Here is a 20,410-nt window from a genome sequence, read left to right as displayed (position 1 = left end):
CTGATTCCCAAGATGAGATAAAAAAGAACCTGCCTTTCAGATTTTGATCTTCCTCATAAATCCCACTAACTTTGTCTCTCTAATGGATTATAGACTAGGTTCGGCTCTGTTCTCTTTTGCGTGCAGCCACGCAGACTTCAGTGAGCATCTTCGTATTGCCCTGCTGTGTCAGGAAGGATCCAGCCTCTACTCTGCCATTCCTGTCTTCACAACAGCCTAGTGAATCCTTCCTGTTGTATAGACTTTTGGTCTTTCACCTCCCTCCCTATCCTATAAAGAAATGGAGGGCTACGAGCTTCCTGGAGATTAGGTCCCCGCCTCTGGGAACATTTCAGAAATGCGCAGTCTGAAATAAATGGAAATATGAGGGTCAGCCCTCACTCATGTTGTGGATGGAAAGCAAGGAGAAGGGAGACTTCATGTGTTGGAGTCAGGAAGTGAGTTGAGAGTAGAGGACAAAACTTAGCTGCGTCACTACCTATGCCACCATGGCCACTATTAGGCTGCACTTCAGCTCTCATCTGAGTCTCTCACATAGGTACATGAGAACCCACGAATGGCTGGGCATGGTGGCACATGCCTTTAATCCCAGCACTGGGGAAGCAGAGGGAGGCATATCGCTGTGGGTTCGAGGCCAGCCTGGTCTACAAAGTGAGTCCAGGACAGCCAAGGCTACACAGAGAAACCCTGTCTCAAAAAAAAAAAAAAAAAAAAAAAAAGAAAAAGAGCTTATGAATGATTTATACATATAAAAACATAGTTATTACACCAATGCATGTAAAACCTGCGTTGCATTGCCAACCTTGTAAAGCAGAGCTGTGGACTGGGGATGTAGCTCCTTGGGCAAAAAGCATTGCCTGCATGAGACTGACAGCAGTCTGGATCCCCAGAACTTTAGAAGCCAGAGGTATAATGTACACATCTGTAACCTGAAACACCTACCGGGAGATGGGAGGCAGGGCCGGGTGAGTCAGCAGTAGCTGACAGGATGGCCAGCCTGGGCTAGGTGGCAGTAAATCCAAGGAGAGATACTTTCTCAAAACAACGAGGAAAGGGAAGCCTCAAGGTGGTCCTCTGTCACCCACACATCCACAGTGGCACACACGTACCTGTCCACACACATGCACCCTCACCCTTCCACTCCCCCATCCCATGGAATGGGAAAATATTTCTGAAGAGTCATTTAGAGCATATTTCAGGCCTTTCTGGCCACTCAGGATTTACATCAACTAACTGACTCTGCTGCTGTGGCCACAAAGCAATCATGAATAATAAATGAGTGAACACCGTTAAAAACTTTATTAATAAAAGCAAGTACTGCATCCAAATGTAGCCTGACCATTATCAACTCTGATCTGGAAGACTGGCTATTTCTCTGATTTCGTTCAAGAACACACAATCCTGGCGTCCGTTCTTGGTGAACTCAATCTGTATATTTGACACTGGTCAGATCAATCACTGGTCCTCTTAGGAGCTGCTATAACAAAATGCCCCAGGCTGGGTGGCTTAAATGACACAACTCTGTCTCTTACAGTTTTGGGACTATGAGCTGGGCTGTCCAAGGTTAAGATGCTAGATAATTTTGCCTCCTGGTGAGGGCTAGCTTCTTGACTTGTAGGTGCCTGCTTTGCTGCTGTACCCTGGTGAGGAGAGACCATTTCACATCTTCCTGTGTCATAATCTCAGTAGTGAAAGTCTCACTTTCGTGATTTAATGACTTCCCAAGGCCTAAGTCCAAAATACAGCCACATTAGAAATTAGGTTTTTTTACATGTTCTGATGCACAGAACAATTTGATATCCCATCCCCCCTCATCAAAGTAACATGAAGCTGTTTGTGACCTGTGTCTGACGCTGTATGTTTCCCAGTAACGCAGTTTCATGAAGTGAACACTGAGGCACAGGGAAGGCGTCCTGCATTAGCTTAGGTGCTGGGTCGACTTCGGCGTGATCTTACACATATCTCTCACCTTGTCCTTCACAGTGCCTAAGAATTTCCCACAGGAGCTGAGGAACTACACAGTGCAAGGCTTCCGGGTCATCGCCCTTGCGCATAAAGCCCTGAAGATGGAGAAGCTTTCAGATGTGGCACGTTTAGAAAGGTAAGGAATTGGAAGTCAGCGCTCAGGGAGGGTCGTTGTACCTGAAGGGAGGAGGCACTGGCGATGGGCTGACAGACAGCTCACGTCCTCAGGAAGTTCTTGGTGACGGAGGACTGATATCAGTTGTCTTCTGGTTTGGAGATGGGCAGCTGTGGGCAGGACTTGCTCAGATCTCATGGTGGTTTATGACAGAGCAAATACAGCAGCCGAGGTTTCCAAGACCCCACATCTGACCTCCTCCTTGTCCTACACAGTGTCTGACTTAGTTCTCGGGGTTTGGTCCCCTCATAACAACAAACCCTTATCCCACCTCAGAACACCATGTGGCAGACTGCTTGGAGGTCCCACATGTACCGAGGTGTCTCTCTAGAGAATGCAGCTGAAAATTTGAAGGTTTCCAGGACCCTTTTTTATTTCTGGAATTTCTCAGGTCTGGGTATTGTATTTCCCTCAAATCTGTGAGGTAGAAAGTGCAAATTGAATTCCATATAGGAAATAAAACTCAATATTTTTAATTACACTAAAGAGATGAATTGCCCTCCTTAGAGGATAATCCATACGCTTCTTTCTTCCAGCTTATAGGGATTCCTTTCATGTGATCTACATTAAAAGAATAGGAAAACCAAATAGGTGATAGCCTATATAGTCATTATATTTGATATATTAAATTTATACTTCTAACTTAGAGATTTTCGTTTTCATATAACTAGCTTTATTATGTAGGGTACCAATGCATTTGGTTCAACGTTGCTATCTGCAATTTATGTTTATCAAAGATAATTGGTGCCTTACATTGTACCTGTTTCCACATCTATGAAATGTGGGATTGGGTCATCTCCAAGGAACTCTTTAGATGTGACATTTTTGCCTTTGAAACAGAATCATAGAAGTCCATACGACTGACATTCTCAGATTAAACATTCCAGGTTTGGGCCATTCTTGAGGAGGCATAACATCCATAACACATGGGATGTTACAATTTTTCACACACAAATTTGAATAAAAGTGTTAAGGCGATGAGTAAGCCAGAGATTTGCATAGCTAGTGATAGAATGCAGACAGCCCCAGCTGCCACATACATGCAAGCACAGCTGTATTCTCATTAAGAGCCAGTGGGGAAATACACAGTATTAGAAATATAAAAACAATAAATTTTGCTATCTTCTCACCCATTACAAGTTTTCCTAAGAGATATCAGGAGTTCAAAATGCTTCTTATTGTGTAGTTTTTCTTTTTTTATTTATAAATTTATTTATTCACTTTACATCCTGATTGTAGCCCCCTTTCCTCTCCTCCCAGTCCCATCCTCCCTTACCCATCCCCTCTCACCTATTCCTAAAAAAAAAAAAAAAAAAAGAGAGAGAGAGAGAGAGAGAGAGAGAGAGAGAGACCCTCTATGCATAGTTGATTTTCTTGAACAGAGAAATATAATATTGGTTTAATTTTTATTAGGTTAAATTTATCTTTAACAATTTTTTTTCAGTCAGGAAAATAAAAGTTTCTTGAAAATTAGATTCACCAAAGGGAATTAAATGTTTCTTGTGATAACTTAGAAAGTCACCCAACATTAATGACAGAAGACAGACTTCCTTAAGACACAACCCTTTTCCACAAGGCCTGGTGATGCATGCCTTTAGTCCCAGCACTTGGGAGGCAGAGGCAGGAAGGTCTCTGTAAGTTCGAAGCCAGCCTGGTTTACAAGGTGAGTCCAGGACAGCCAGGGCTACACCGAGAAACTCTGTCTTGAAAAAGAAAAACAAGAAAAAAGGCCTAACCCTTTCTTGGTTTTGCAAAGGTTTTAAACTTCCATCTGTGTTAGATGTTCAGAATCTACGCAAAAGGGATAAAATTAACTCCTCCTTGGCCCCAAGAATTTCGTATCTTAATTGAGGAAAACAGATAATAAAATAAATAGATAATATATTGTCTTATTTGGTGGTTCTTAAATGTCTCAGAGGGGACGAATGAAGTAGGCAGAAAGAACTTTGAAAACTACAAGCTCCAATGCGGGATCTTATCTTTAAAAAAAAATGGCGGACAAGGCCTGCACACGCATATATACTTGCACACCCGTTCACCCACACACGAGGGAATACATGTACACTCTCACGCACATACACAATAAACAGAATTAACCAATGAGTTTTCAGTTCTGCTTAAAAAGAAAACATTAATTTATTTTGATATGCCTACATTAAATACAGTTTAGTGCTTAAATAATAGTGCTAATATAATATAGTCTGAACATAAGACATCGTGGTACTGATGACATCATGAAGCACGCTCCCAGTGAGTGTCAAACATACTTTAAAAAAACATTAGGGTCAAGGAAAAATATTGAGAGATTTTTGGATATTAAAAAAATACATGATTAGCATTTAAAAAATAGGACTGGGAAGATAAAACTGTATTTTTAATGTGCAGCTGAAAATGGCAAGTGATTGTGTTAGAGGAACAGACAAAGGATGGTGTGGAGACAAAACAACTGGTTCCCTTTACACTCCCCTTTGCTCCTTTCTTTTTAACATGTGCACTATTTCCTTAAAACAACTTAGGCAGAGGGTCTAAAGAAAAGAAACAAGTCATCGTTGGGCACCACAGTACTACTCCTTAAAAATGTTGATTTTTTTTTCTCCTCCCAAATCCAAAGGGAGCAAGTGGAGCTGGAGTTGGCATTTCTGGGACTGCTCATCATGGAGAATCGCTTGAAGAAAGAAACAAAGCCGGTGCTGAGGGAGCTGAGCGAGGCTCGCATCAGGACTGTGATGATTACAGGTTTGTGGGGTCCCAGAGCCTGGCAGGTAGCAAAGCAAAGAACTGAGCAAGTCCACATGACTCGGGCAGAAGGGAAGGAAGCCATGTGACCCGCCATCCTTGCAGCACCCCAAGCAAGAGCAGCTTTTTTTTTTTTTTTTTTTTTTTTTTCTTTTGAGGCAGTGACTATCTTATTCTCTGGCCAATAAATAGTTCTCCTACAAAGGATTATGTGAGCAGAAATATTTGTGCCTAGGCTGGGGAGACTATTCAGTCAGTAACAGTCTTGTTATGCATGTTCAAGACAGTCAGCTCTCATGTTGAAAACAGGCTGAGGTGGCACATGCCTGCAGTATCTGCACTGGGAGAGGGAGACAGGTGGATTTTGAGAGTTTGCTGGCCAATTGGCATGGCCAGACTGAGGCCAGACTAAGTTCAGTGAGAGATTTTGTTTAAAAAAACATGGAGAGTGATTAAAGAAGAAACTCCTGACCCTCACCCCACCCATGCATGCATACACACACACACACACACACACACACACACACACACACGCATGCGCGCACATGCACAAATGCACAAATGTTTAGACATGGAGACAGATGGCCAGGCAATCTGCATGGTGACCTAAGCGTAGTCTTGCCCTCAGTGTTCTCTCTTGATCGTGCAGATCCCAAGGCTCTCTTCTGGTCAATACAGATCCCAAGCGTTGACTGTGCTTTCAGCCTGGAGGAGTCCATACACCACAGAGAGCTAACTGTTATCTCAACATTAGTCATAAAGAGCTCCCACACTCCCTCATTCATTTGTGTGTGGTCCAGAAGCACACAGCGGGAGAGATGTTGCCTTGGCATTTGCTCACTGGAGGCATACACTTGTGTTGGAGGGAAGACAACTAGTTATAAAATGACACAGGAATCACCAAACACATTCAATGAGGAGCAACAGAGGGGCAAAGAGACATTTTAGTTTGGGTGGCTGATTTCATTGTACCGAAAGTCTCTTTGTCATCTAGGTGACAATCTTCAAACCGCCATCACTGTTGCTAAAAATTCTGAAATGATTCCTATGGGCAGCCAGGTCATCATTGTTGAGGCTAATGAGCCAGGAGACCTACTTCCTGCTTCTGTGACCTGGCAGCTGGTGGGGACCCAAGAGCCAGGCCCTGGGAAGAAGGTGAGCAGATGTTCAAAGACCCCTGGCTGGGCCTGGGTTGGCGGAACATGGCCCTGGCATGGCGCAGCCATCTGTGTCCTGGAAGGCATCATAGTAACAGTCCCTCGGGTGTGTCTCAAGCATGGCATGGTGCAGAGTGTTTCCAGGGACATTCTGCAGACCCTGTCACACATTATCATCACCTGGGAGGGTGTTTACAGACTTTCTACCGAAGACTGAAGCAACTGAATAGAAGTCCCTATCTAGGAAGAAAATAAGCTTGCCAAGGCACACTGGTGAGCCGCTCGGCAGGCACCACCAGACCATGAGCTCTGATTCCACACAAAGCCACATGCATCTGCATTGCACAGTGCCTTGCAGGAAAGCTGGCACGGGTATGGTTTTCCAGGAAGCAAGCTCCCTATTTGCTTATCTGAGAAAAGCTTTCCCATATGAAAAAGACCATTGCCTGAAACTCCTCTTTTGTGTCACTCCAAAGCGCGGCCCTTCTGGGTTCCAGGCTGAACAGACTTCCACATTGCTACCTAGGCAGAGAACTTTAGTGCAGCACACAGACTAGCAAGTACACAGAGTGGCCCAGGACCATCGAGATGGACTAATAAGGCACAACCTCTACTTACACGTGCCACAAAAGATGGCAGCTCTCTAGTATTCATTCCATTGTAAAGCGGCTTGCTTCCTAAGTCTCTGCATCTCACTGTATCACAGAGCCCTGGGCCTTCACGGATTTCACAGGCTGCCTGTGGGCACATTCATGAGGTTAAAATCCTTATCTGAGATTCAGCATTGCTTATGTCACAGCCTCAGCCTTCCCCACCACACCCTCAAACTCTTCCTCTACTTCCCTACAAGAAAGGGGTTCCTGTTGCTCCAGTACAGCAGTCACCCACCCCGTGCCCCTACTTCTAAACACATGTATGTATTTCTGTGACATACATTTCTCTAATGAATAAAATATTCCACCTCCTGTATTGTTTAAATTCAGTCCTATAGAAACAGAAAGCCTGCTGATAAATCTTAAGAGAAACCATCCTAGGTGACTGACAGGAAGAACCACTGGGCATCATCAGAGGTGTCCTCTTGTGGTGGCATCCAGGAAAGGGTAGAGTGCCTCGGAGGGGAATGACAACAAGTTTAGGGAGGAGGGGTCTGGGAATGTGTGATAATGGTGCCAGGGACATAGGTGTGAAGGAGGCTCTGGTCACCATGAGGGATGGGGGCGGGGTGGGGGTGGGGCTCTTTTAGTAGGGGCATAACAGAAGTCAGGCACAGGAAGGATCTGGGTATTAAGAACAAAACTATGGAGCCGGGCGTGGTGGTGCACGCCTTTAATTCCAGCACTCGGGAGGCAGAGGCAGGCGGATCGCTGTGAGTTCAAGGCCAGCCTGGTCTACAAAGTGAGTCCAGGACAGCCAAGGCTACACAGAGAAACCCTGTCTCGAAAACTTAAAAAAAAAAAAAAAGAACAAAACTATGCCTTTTACAATGAAGAAACTGAGTAAATGAATGGTATAGGAACCTAGGAAACACAAGTGTACATGAGGAGAAAGTAAAGAGAGATTCTTGCCCTCTCACTGCCCCTAGTTGGCACATTGGCACCTCCTTGCTATAAAGACACAATCACGGGAAAGGATGCAGGCTGTCAGAGCATCGTACACTTAACATAGTTCCAGGGTTGCAGTTTGCTTATCATTTTACTATTGAGGTTGAGGTTCCCATGGGCAAATGACCCCACCCACCGTTGCTGGTGCTCATTTCTTTGTGCAACACGGATTCCACTTTCTTCTGTGCATCACAGGGATGCAGGCTTATGAGCCCATGCAGAAACAATGCCTTTTGACTTTTAGGAAACCTATATTGATGTTGGAAACAGTTCTGGTGGGAAAGGTGGTTACCATTTCGCGATGAGTGGGAAGTCGTACCAAGTGCTGTTTCAGCATTTCTACAGCATGCTGCCCAAAGTAAGTACTGACAGAAAGCGATGCCTTGTCTGGGCCTTAGTGTGAGTAGAGCACAAAAGATAAAGAAGGGGACCGGCCACCGAGATGGGCTTGCAGTTTGAGAACGGGCATCAGTGAAGGCACCTTGAACTTTCGGGGTGTTCCTGGTCCTGTCTATCTCCTCCAGACCCCTCCCCCGTATATATACACCATGGCCCTTGAGACTTCAGTGCAGATAGATCCTCTCACCTCTGTGGCCAGTGCAAGCTCAGCCTCCCTCCTTCCTTCCTCCCCTACCTGACACAGCTTCCAAGTAGATCCACACACCAGGCTTCCTCGTATATCAGTCTCTCTGAAAGCCACTAGTCTGTGTCAGGCAGAGCTCCATTCCCTTGCTGTCTGGAGCCTTAAATCACAGAAAAAGGAAATAAAGGCACCGCAGTTTATTTTCAAAACCATTTATCATCTTGTCCTCCGTGTGTCCTGTTTAAAATAGTGCTGAACAGGGTTGCGCTGCCAGTGTGGTGGAGACACATGGTGTACAAACTGAGGGTAGCAACCATCTGTTAGCAGAGTCTCAAATATTCTGCTGCCTTACCTTCCTTGGTAAGTCAAGGACTGAAGAGTGTGGGGCCTAAAGGCTTGGAGAAACTCTTATTCCAACTCCTGTTGTCAAGCTCAGAGCGCTTCAGCCATTTACCTGAGGTTTGCACAGGAGCAGACCCTCGCTTCTCACACTAGGCTTCTTGTTGTCTGTGGCAGCAGAGGGTACAATGAACTGCAGTTCCTGAAGAATTTTCCTCTGGTAACTCTTCTCCCTCTTAGTCGCTATGTTAATGTAAAGTTGCCCTTTCTGGGGGAAAAGAAGAAGAAGAAGAAGAAGAAGAAGAAGAAGAAGAAGAAGAAGAAGAAGAAGAAGAAGAAGAAGAAGAAGGAGAAAAGCAATTGAGTCCAGAAAAAAGTAATGGAGGACTTAAAGTTCAATATTAAAGCATTAAATCCCTCATCTCCGTGCCTGGCATTGGGTCTAGTGCCACACACCCAGTGCGTTGTTAAATCAATGGGCAGGGATGACTTCTCAGGGTTGTTCTTTTTGAAATATTCTCCTTCTTAATCTTACTGCAATGGTTGTTTTTCTCCTTAGATTTTGGTTAACGGAACCATTTTTGCAAGGATGTCTCCTGGACAGAAATCAAGCCTTGTGGAAGAATTTCAGAAATTAAAGTAGGTGACAGGCATGAAAGGAGAGAATGCTGGTTCTCTGTGGCTGCATAGTGTCTGAGGGTAATGCCATTAGTGGTATTAGGTTTCTATGCATCAGGGATCCAGATGTGGCTCAGGTAAGCCTTGGTTCCTGAACCAGGAATGTAATTATGAAAGGACACAAAGTGCTGTCAGCCAGAACTGGAGTCTGGGGGTGCTAGTGGAGGGTGCCTCTGACACCGCCTCACTCACGTGGTTAAGCTCCTTTCATATGTTGGAAGAGAGGCACGGGTTTTTACTGGTTGTTGGAAGTGGCCACTCTCAGCAACTTGAGATATGGGTCATTTCATACTGAAGAGGCTGATGTTGCCACTGGCTTCCATACATAAAGTGAAAAGGCAAGAATAATAATAGAAGAGAGGGATGGAGGGCAGAAGGGGAAAGGACGGGATGCTGTTACTGTCTTTCGTTCTTAGAACAGTTTGGTGCCTTCTCTTCATTAGAAGCAAGTCACTAGGTCCTGCCCATACTCAAGGGGGTGGATTTCCCAGTAATATGACGTGCAGGAGGTGGAGACAATTGAGGTTCATATTAGACACTGGCTACCTTAAAGAACAACCATTTTGTGGCCCATAAATCTCACCTTTCAGGAATATTGTCCGCTTGAATGTGGAGAGGAGAAACAAGAGTACGTGTAGCTCAGAATGGGAAAGGTGGGAAAGTGAGCGAGTTCTCTCCCGAAGGCATCAGCTTGATCCATTAGGAGATAAGTGATAGTTCCAGACCTTCTTAGTATGAAGTGACATGGCATCTGGCAGGGACTAGAAACAGAAGGCAGATTCAGAACTCTCTCAAAGCAGTGATGACAAAGCCACCCGTAGATGGAAGAATTCTCGCTGAGAGCAGGCCCACCTACTCATTACTCTAGCCTAAAGGTTTCAATAGCAAAAAGACACAAAGAGTAGTGAAATAAGATATCTGTTGCTAACTCTCATCAGAATCAGTTGACAGCCTCTTCCTGTCAGATTTTAGTGGCTAAGCTTCCTAGCAGAGTCTCAGAGGCCTTCTATTAGCTCCCCCGTGCTTTCAGACTGGGGATATAGGCAGGTGTAAGCGGCCAGCTCATTTACGCATCATTACCTTACATCGGCTAAGGAGAGTCAATGCCTGAGAAACACTGTTGGCCAACACCTCGAAAGCCACATTCCCCTAAAACACCATTTTAGGAAGACACATGCTGTGATGGGATGAGCTGTCTCATCAATTACCCACCGTACTCTTTGTGGCCTTATCCTTGGCAGTGCATATCGAGCTCTCTGGATTCTCTTTCTGAATCCAGAGAACACAAGAAGATGTAGGATTCCTGGTGTGATGCACAGACTAGCTGTTGGCTCTCTGTCTTGATGAGGGAAGTCAGTCGGCTGATTACAGGTAGCAATGACACTACGACCACATAGTGTGCAAGTGTTTGTGATTTCACCAGCTGAGCATTTGGGCTGAATTTGCCTACATGGACCATGCTTGAGGTATAGAAAAGGCCGGAAGGCAACTTCTTATGGTCCGACTAACAATAGAGATATCCTAACAGAACTTGACTTTCATCGCTTATGATTCAATTTTAGAAAAATGACACTGGAGCATTCAAAGCATCGTCATGAGTCACTGTTGCTAATGCGTCATTCACTGGTAATACAAGGCTCAATGGACCGACCCTGCATGAGAAATCCATTTTCTCTGGTAACGACTTGAAATTTTAGGCTTCCACTCAGATCCTGGTCACACATCAAGCTACTATACATGGGGTACACGTTACCTCACTGCCATCCTGAGATGCATCAGGAACATGTGTATGCTCCAGCCGTAGCTGCTGAAGCACGTGCAAGAGGCTCTTCCTCCTAGTGCTGAAACTGAACTCTGAGCAGCAGTGAGAGCAGCTTGGCCAGGTTAGGCTGGGCTCCGCCCATTAGCTTGAGAGAGAAAGGCTATAATCAAGAACTCATTATAATCATGACTCCGGGCTCTTGAGCATGATAGGGTGGACACAATCAACCTGACATCCTTCTCAAGTGTGTGATTGCCATCCTTGCTCATGTTATCACTGTCATTTCAGTGATTGAGACAAATTAAGTTGGGAGCCTTTTCCCTCTTGAACCAAACCTCTCCAAATTATATTCCTGATTCCACATATCTATTCAGAACACACACACACACACACACACACACACACACACACACACACACACACACACACACACACACCCTGCACAGGAGTTAGTTATAATGGAAGTGATTCAAGAGAACTTCTGACCTGTTGACCTTTGTATTTTTTTTCCCTGTAGTTATTATGTGGGCATGTGTGGAGATGGAGCCAATGACTGTGGGGTGAGTACACCAGCAACATCCCAGAGTCTCCTCTGAGCTCCCTAAGGCCCTCAAGGGGAAGATTCTTCCTGCAGCAGAAAGAGATGACATCACTTCCGCTGTCTTCCGGCAATTCCCAGAATAATTAAAGTGATGCTACTGACACTCCTAGAGTTTAGACCCATTGGAGCCTTTACAAGATGATCTGGTTTAAGCCTTTAATGTCACTTATAAGGAAAGGAAGCCTCTGGGAGGTAGCATGCTTTTACACAAGGTGCATAGCTGGTAAAGCCTCAGAGAAGAAAAAGCTTGACACTCATAAAGTTTTTAATTATGTCTAAATTGCATTTATTCCCACCAAACTCACTCTGAGGTTAATTTTTGAAAATTAGGTTTCTCCCAAATTGTTATGAAATCCTGAAGGGTACAGTTTTTACACACTTCAGCCAAACTAAAATTAAGTGAGTCTCAGGCTATTCTTCATTCCCAGCAGAAAGAGCATATGTATTTTACATTCTGACTCTTAAAGAAATAACAGTTGGCTTTGCAGACCGATGGGCACTTTAATAGATAACTGTGGTCCAGGACTTGAAGAGCGAGGCTGGGGGTGTAGTTGAGTAGTAGGCCACTTGCCTAGCATGTGTGATGGTCAACCCATCGAAACACTGCAGGACGGAGGAGGAGAACAAAGAGGAGGAGCAGGAGCGGGGGTGGGGGCAACACAGGGGAAAAGGGAATCGCTTTACATTTACAAAGCTTGTTAGATATTTACGATCTGCTTATTCACTTTACTTTCCTCTTAAATATTTTCTCCAAGGTCTGTGAAAAAATGTGTTTATACTTATAGACTCAGTGCACATTTTTTCTGCCCGTGTTTCATAATAAAGACAGTTGTTAGTTCATTCATTCAGCCTAGGGTGATTACCTATTGCTATTAATTATGTGACATTTACAGCACAACAGAAATATCAAAAAGTCTTAATCTCTGTTCCCCCAAAAGGTAGTCATCTGATGAAGGAATCATGCATAAAATTAACCCTGACATATGGCAGGCCATTTTAAATTACATGATGGAGGTATAAAACACCAAGGGAGAGAGAGAAGGGAGGCCATGTTCTAAGATTTATTGAACTGGAATCTTCTGCATACTGAATCATGCTACCTAGCGTTACAGAGCAACTTGAATAGAACATTTCATTGCACAGGCACATAATTCCTGAAATGCTAGAGGCTTTCTGGCTTGCCCTTGGGCTAGTCCGTTCTGTGTTCTCTGGACATCTTTTACCTTTCATCGTACAAAATGAGTGAGCCCTCATACCTGTGAAGCAACATGTGTGACACCATATGCCGGTGGGTGTTTGTGGACTGATTTGGGCATCTAACGGTGATGCTGTGTGCCCCACACTCTTTATCAGCAGTTAGGCAGTTGGCCTGATCAATCAGTGGAGAAGGTTGGATATTAGATATCTTTCCCCGTTTTTGTTGTTGTTGTTTTCATAAAGATGACCCTGCTAAGTGTAAAAATGAGACTGTGTAAGTTTCCTATCCACAGCCATTTGGATTTTTCCATCCTTTAAAAAAGATTTATATTCTCTTCCTCCCTCTCTCTCTCCCTCCCTTCTCCCTCCCTCCCTCTTTTTCTCCCTCCCTCCCTCCATCTCTCTCTCTCTTTCTCTCTCTCTCTCTTTCCCCACCTCCCCCCCCCCGTGTGTGTGTGTGTGTGTGTGTGTGTGTGTGTGTGTGTGTGTGTGTTTGAGCATGCATGCAAGTGTCTAAAGGATCCAGAAGAGGGCATCAGAACCCATGGACCTAGAATTACAGATAACTGTGAGCCTCCCAACGTGGATGCTAGGAACTGAACTTGCTATTTCTGCAAGAGGACTAGGGGGTGTTGCCTGCTAAGTCAGTGGTTCTAAGCCTATAGGTTGCAACCCCTTTAGAGGGGTGTCAAATGACCCTTTCACAGGGGCTGCATGCTAGGTATCCTGCACAACAGATTACAATTCATAACAGTTGCAGAATTAGCTATGAAGTAACAATGAAAATAACTTTATGGTTGGTGTCAGCACAACACAAGGAACTGTATTAAAGGGTTGCAGCATTAGGAAGGTTAAGAACCACTATTCTAAGTCATTTCTCCAACCCTTCCATATCCTGATGCCGTATGCATGCCACACAGATAGTACATTGTGTGTGCATGTATGGAAATGTGCACACACACATACACACACACACACATGTGTGCCCACCACATACTTCTACTGTGGACAATGGTGCAGTCAGTTTCTCTTTGGTGATGGCTTTATGGACCAGAGGAGACATAGAGTATACAGATGAAAGAAGGTAACAACAGAGACCCAAAGATGGGCAGACACAGTATTGTAGCTGAATTATAACAAATAGCCTTGGAATGTGAGAGTAAGAGCCTGGTCTGAGGAGTCATGGTTTGACTTGGATGAATCATTCCAGGCTTTGAAAATGGCTCATGCAGGCATCTCGCTATCAGAACAGGAAGCATCCGTGGCATCTCCCTTCACCTCGAAAACAGCCAATATCGAGTGTGTACCCCATCTCATCAGGTAAGCTGCCTCTTCCCCTCTCCCTCATCACTGTGATTCATTGTCTGGCTCCAGAAACAGACAGGCTTGGACAATAACTTCAAGTCATAAAGGCCAGGGCAAGTGCGGGTCTAGTGCTGCTGGACCACTCGCTAAGCAATGAGTCCTGTTGGTTGAAAATACTATGAACCCACACAAGAGTGACTTTCAGTGCGCTTTAGGAAATAGATGGGTGCATCAAGTAGACTGCTGAAAGCTTGCTTTGGTATTTAAAACCCGATTGCATGTCTTCTCTCTCCTTTAATTTGCATACATTGGATGTCTTCTGTGATATTTTACCGGGAGTTTGGGATGGATGAGAGAGCAGGAAGGGAACACATCATTAGACAGCTTCTCCCGATACTACTGTATAGCTCTAAAATAACTATTCAAAGCCACCAGGATGTTGTTGTGGGAGGGACTGTACTTCACTGGAGGTGGGAAAGGAGGGACAAGTGTCTGCTTTCCTTCACTGCCCTCATTTCTAACCTCATCTCTAGTTACATTTCAAGTGTAATGGAGAATAAAGCATCCAGTTTTATATTCTGTTCATAAATTTTGCCCCCACCGCTGTTCTTAGAATACCGGGGGTGACTGGGCATCTCCATGGCCAGTGGGCCGGAAGTCATCACTCAGCTTGTTCTGAAGGGACGATCTCATGGGTCTCCATCATGATCCTTGGTACCTCAGAGAACAGGGTAACTTGTGGGAAGGCATTAGGCCTGAAATACCATGTCCTTCCTACACATCAGCTGGACCATGTGTCCTTTGTCCCTGGGCATCTACACCTGTGTTCTTCTGTACCCTTAAGTGCCACCATCCCCTGTGCCTCCAGAGCATGGCTGTGACCCAACGTATTATGCATCTAGAGAGTATTTAGTATGCAAAAATGTTGGTTTAGAATATACGTCACAATATGAAATTTCTGTTATTGGTAGGTAGCTTATTATTAAGACTTCAGGGTAGACTCTCTTTGGTTCTATATTTCATAGCTCCAAATAATTAGATATGGTCCAGTGTTCAGCTCTTTTAGGTTCATTTTATCCTTTGGTATTCTCCACACATGCTTATTCCTGAGAAAGAACTCTAGAAGGGCGATGAGGTACAAGTCTTACATGACTAGGCCTAGACCCACAGGTTTGTCATTCTTCGGAGAATGAGCCACTGGTTGTTATAGTTCAAGTCCATTTGGGGAAAGACATATCTTTTTCTCCATTTCTGTGTTGGTATCTATGTCTAAGCTAGATATAGCTGAGTGCTAGATGGAACGCTGCAGGATATGCAGACACATGGATGAGCTACTAAAATCCACAATCATTAAGAGCAGCAGTGATCCTGGAGGCTCACGAAGACAGCTTCTATCCTGCCCTTAGGACCATGGTTTGTGCTTTGTTTTGAATGTGGCTGTCTTAATTTTCTTGAAATTATATACAACTGCAAGGGGGAAAAAAAGAGATGAAATCATAATGTTTATGTCATGTCAGACTTGGGAAAACAATCCAGGCTTTGCATTCTTTTCTCAGCCTGTTTTCTCCTCCATCCTCTGCTGAGAACAAATGCTAGCTGTTCACAGCCTGGTGGGAAACATCTGCCTGAAGTACCCTGGCCCATCTCCCAACCTAATACTCATCTTGCCTGAGGCAAGTAGTTAGTTGTTTGGCTTCCAGGTTTGCCATTTTGTGTTTGTATGTAGTTATAGCATCTTTGAGCTGAGCAGGTGCCCTTGGCACTAGGGACTAGAAACAAAGCTAAATCCATGTGGGCTCATGTGGGCCCCGGCAAGGGGAAGCTTCAGAAACATCATCCCACCTTCTCACACTGTCCTCTGGTCCACAACCATCCCCCAAAACATCTTTTGGTCATTTATCCCCTCAAAGGATGAATATGCAATTTCCAAGTTGTAGATTCTACAGTACTCTTGATCTTTTGATCTCTTCATCAGCTCAGAATATTATTTTGCTTTCTTCCAACAGTATCACAGATGGCAAAAACATCAGAACCCAAATTTTAGAGTTGCATCCATACCTTGTAAAATGTGAGAGCACCAATCTTTTAGCTCTGTGTGTCTGAGAGCCACGACAACTCACTCGCTTCCAGGAAGAATGTTGAGATAGAAGAAATTAGGATTGAGTCAATGCATGACACCTTACGTCATTATAATGCTGCATTACTCTTAGACTATACACAGTCATAGTCTCACTTTTGAAAGGGATGGGGCCTGATTAATTTTATATCCTTTTGTAATGATTGTTGGTATAATGTTGGAACTTCATAAGACCTCAGTGAGAGTGGGTCAGGAATCAAGGAGGGAATTAAGAAGTGAGGAAGAGAATGCCTAAATGAATGAAAGGTCATGGCATACAGTTAATTAGTGAGTGATTGTTCGCCATGGAGAAGATGTTGGTTTTGATTTCCACACCTGCACAAACGAGTGGATGCCAATAATACAGACTTTTAGAGCTAGAGGTAGACGCATCACGAGTTCTATGAATAAAACAAAAAAATTGAGAGATGGCTCAGTGGGTCAAAGCATGTTGTGTGCAAGGATAAGGACCTGAGTTCAAATCCCAAGTACTGACATAAAAATCTTGGTGTGGCTTTGTTTGCCTGGAACCCCAGTGTTGGAGATCACAGACGACTGGACTCTGATTAGCTCAGCAACTATCCACTTATTCCAACAACAAGCTTCCAGCTCAGTTGGAGACTTTGTCTCAAGTCATTAAGGTGGAGAATGATAGAGGAAAACACCTGTCAGCCTATTCTGGCCTCTCCATGTTTGTGTATGGGTACATATACCTGTAAATAGCATGTGTGTAATACACACACACACACACACACACACACACACACATTTAAGAAAACAGAAAAAAGATTAAATAATTTTCTGGAGAAGGTAAAGTAGTTGCCTAGTATGTAGAAGAACCTGGATTTGTTTTCCAGCACTGTAAAAAAGGAAACATTTTAAAAAAAGTAGAAATAATGAGTAGATGGCTAAGTGGATATGCACCAAGAAGCTATTAAGGAGGAATGCCTTGCTCAGCCTGAAAGGGGTCACCCACTTTACATGTTCTAGTGGGGCACTACATCACACTCTAAGGTTTGGAGTCATCATGAAAGAGGGCAGGAAGAATAGAAGAAAAATATGTGTGTGAGATGGCTGTGCCACACATGACCTCATAACAGTTGTAGTTGCCAGCACAGGGCGTGCACAAAATCTGATCCCAAACATCCAGTCATGAACTCTACTGAGTAGCCTCATGGGGCTCTTCCCTGCCCAAGGAAGCTACTGTCAGTCAAGGAATGTCTTCAGGGATTTAGTTACTCATATCTCCTTGGATAACTTTGTACCATGCTCACTCATATAGTTGGCTCTGGTTAAACCTAGTGGGATCAAACAAAGCAGAAACAGAATTATAACCAAAAGACACAAAGTGGGATAGGGACTTGGTGCAAAGGATAAGGGCCTTGCTAAGGATGGGAAGGAGACAAAGAGAGGGTAAAGAGATGAGTTATCAAGAATATTATGTACACTACATGTATATGTAAACTTGTCAAAGAATGAAATATATTAAAATGAACCCCCTTTGAACTGTAAAGACTAGGGGCCATATGGTTTGTATAAGCAGGTCTCGTGTTTGTTTGTTCTGAACAGGGAGGGCCGAGCTGCTCTGGTCTCATCCTTTGGCGTATTTAAATACTTGTCCATGTACGGCATCATCCAGTTTATCGGGACGTCACTTCTCTACTGGGTATGAACTAAAATCATTTCTCTTCAGTTTGAATTGTATTTATAGCTTTGGGATGTAGGTCCTGTACCATATTTAACATTTATAAACTGCATGACATTTCTCAGAAGCAGGTGCCTACAAACTTGAGAACCCAGTGCTTCGTACAACCTGAAGCTAAAGTCAGAAGTACTATCTCGGGGGGGGGGGCTCGTTTCCTCTGGATAACCCGAGACTTTTGACCTCCGCAAACCCCCGTCTCTTCCATGGCGAATAAACAGAGCTTGAAAGAATCCTAAATATAACTCGGCAGGAAATGGATCTGCCTCCAACTGTGGAATATTTTTGGCAAAAGACTCAAAAGAGATAAAAAGGAAAAGAAAAAAAAATTTTTTTTTAATTTGAGTTTGAAGGACGGCAATGCTGAAACTCTCCCACACTGGGGCTGTTCTCCTAAACCTACTCAGAATTTAATAGGGTTAGGTGCATCATGAGTAAAGGATTAGCAATTCTTTAAAATGACAAAGGACTCTAAAAAGCAAATGGTGGTAGCTATTTAAACATTAGCTGCATTGGGGAGCTGTATATAGATTAAAAATAATCTTCACTATTCCAAGCATAGTTTGCTCTACAAGAAAATGATCCAACAGACTCAAAGGACACTGAGGGAATTAAGATATTTTATTACTTTGGGAAGATAATTAAGAGGTGAACGAGGAGACCAGGGATTAGGGCATCTTGTTGGTTACTGCTGACAAGGACACAGGTGGGAGGGCTAAATGGCTGTCAGGTGGGGAGGGATCAGGAGACCCCATTTAAGCCTTACCTCCATTCAAAACGCAAAGCTGGGCCTTGCCCTTGGCCAGCTCCCACCTTTGGAAAGTTAATGACTTACTTTGAAGGTCTCCACAGTTCTATAATAGCTGTTCTTGAAAACTCGAAAGCTGCTGTTGGCTAGTTTTCCTTGTGTGTCTGATTGTATGTAATGTTACCACTCAGAGGGTATAGGGTAAGAGGAAGTAACCAGCGGCCAGGGAGATGAGTCAGTCAGTAAAGTGCTTGCTGAGTTCAGGTTTCCAGCACCGATGTACAAAGTTGGGCTTGGTGACACAAACCTCTGCTTCCGGTGATGGAAGGCAGAGACTGAAAGATCCTGGGTACTTGCTGGCCAGCCAGTCTAACCAACTGGTGAGCTCCGGGTTCAATGAGAGACCATTTCAAAAAAAACATTAAGTGGAGAGCCATAAAGGGAGACACCGAACTCTGGCCTCTGGCCTCCACATGGACACATACCCTTTCACATGCCAGTGCACACAGTATGTCTTCAACACACACACACACACACATACACACACACACAGAGTTGAGGATCAGAAGGCATAGTGTGCCTTCCTTTTCATAAAGCTGGGTGCACAGCTGTAGTGTCTGTGGTGGAATTAGAATCAGTCCACACAGATGTTGTCCACTCTGGCTGTTGTACGTCAGGTGAGCGTGTCCTCCAAGCACCTCAAGCTAGAAGCTACTAGAGAGCCTTTGTGAAGGCCGGCATATGTTCACCTGCTGACATCTGCAGCACACTTGTATCAGATCACAGTGTAGAACTCGGTCACTAGCCGTGAAGCAGATCTGCAGGCCTGGCCGCTTGTGTTCCTACAAGGACACTCCTGAAGAGTAATGGTTTGACTTTTCACCCTTATGAGCTCAGCTCTAAAAATGTGAGCCGAGAAGCTAAATTCTGCGTGTATCCAGACCTTGGGAAGGCAGAGGCAGCAGACTAAAGAACGCAGTAGATTTATTTAGGGCAGCGGTTCTCAACCTGTGGGTTGTAAACCCTTTGGGGGAGTCAAACGACCTTTTCACAGAGGTCACCTGAGACCATTGGAAAAAGCAGATGTTTACATTACAATTCATAGCAGTAGCAAAATTACAGTTATGAAGTAGCAATGGAATAATTGTGTGGACAGGGATCACCACAGCATGAGGAACTGTATTAAAGGGTCGCGGCATGAGGAAGACTGAGAAGCTCTGTCGCTGGGAAAGTCCTTGTCCAGTTTGTGAACATGAGTGACCTCCAATCTCACTACGTTGTTGTCACTTAAACCACACTCAAGGCCGGGCACGGTGGTGCACGCCTTTGATCCCAGCACTCGGGAGGCAGATCGCTGTGAGTTCGAGGCCAGCCTGGTCTACAAAGTGAGTCCAGGACAGCCAAGGCTACACAGAGAAACCCTGTATTGAAAAATAAATAAATAAATAAAAACAAGAACCATACTCAAGAGTGGAGACCAACACAAGTTAAATGACTTGAAGCCTTGACTTTTAAATTTTGTTTAAATCCCACCAGAAACTGTCAGACTTTTACATCATGTGCTGAGGATTCAGCTATCCAGGCTGAGATGGTGCCTGTCAGGGCTAGTGTGGCCAGTAGGAGGCTGGCTGGGTTCTGACTGAGCTCCTGATAATAAAGAAATGACTTAAATACTGGTGTCATTTAGCCTAATGAGATACTGATGATTTCAGGTCTGTATTAAAGGAAATGGCAACTTCCTGCTG

General features: G+C 44.3%; 1 protein-coding gene across 1 annotated transcript in view; it reads left to right on the top strand.

The window, feature by feature from the left end:
• Positions 1 to 20,410, top strand: part of Atp13a5 (ATPase 13A5) — a 123,464-nt gene that overhangs the window by 76,264 nt on the left and 26,790 nt on the right. The window contains exons 17-24 of the mRNA XM_051150809.1: positions 1,984 to 2,101; positions 4,752 to 4,876; positions 5,871 to 6,031; positions 7,879 to 7,992; positions 9,116 to 9,195; positions 11,514 to 11,556; positions 14,005 to 14,114; positions 17,785 to 17,881. Of these exons, the coding sequence (XP_051006766.1) occupies positions 1,984 to 2,101; positions 4,752 to 4,876; positions 5,871 to 6,031; positions 7,879 to 7,992; positions 9,116 to 9,195; positions 11,514 to 11,556; positions 14,005 to 14,114; positions 17,785 to 17,881 (848 nt within the window). The remainder of the gene's footprint in view (positions 1 to 1,983; positions 2,102 to 4,751; positions 4,877 to 5,870; positions 6,032 to 7,878; positions 7,993 to 9,115; positions 9,196 to 11,513; positions 11,557 to 14,004; positions 14,115 to 17,784; positions 17,882 to 20,410) is intronic.

Source organism: Acomys russatus, chromosome 8, assembly GCF_903995435.1.
Source record: "Acomys russatus chromosome 8, mAcoRus1.1, whole genome shotgun sequence".
Taxonomy (NCBI): Eukaryota; Metazoa; Chordata; class Mammalia; order Rodentia; family Muridae; genus Acomys; species Acomys russatus.
This window is presented reverse-complemented; position numbering and strand designations above follow the sequence as displayed.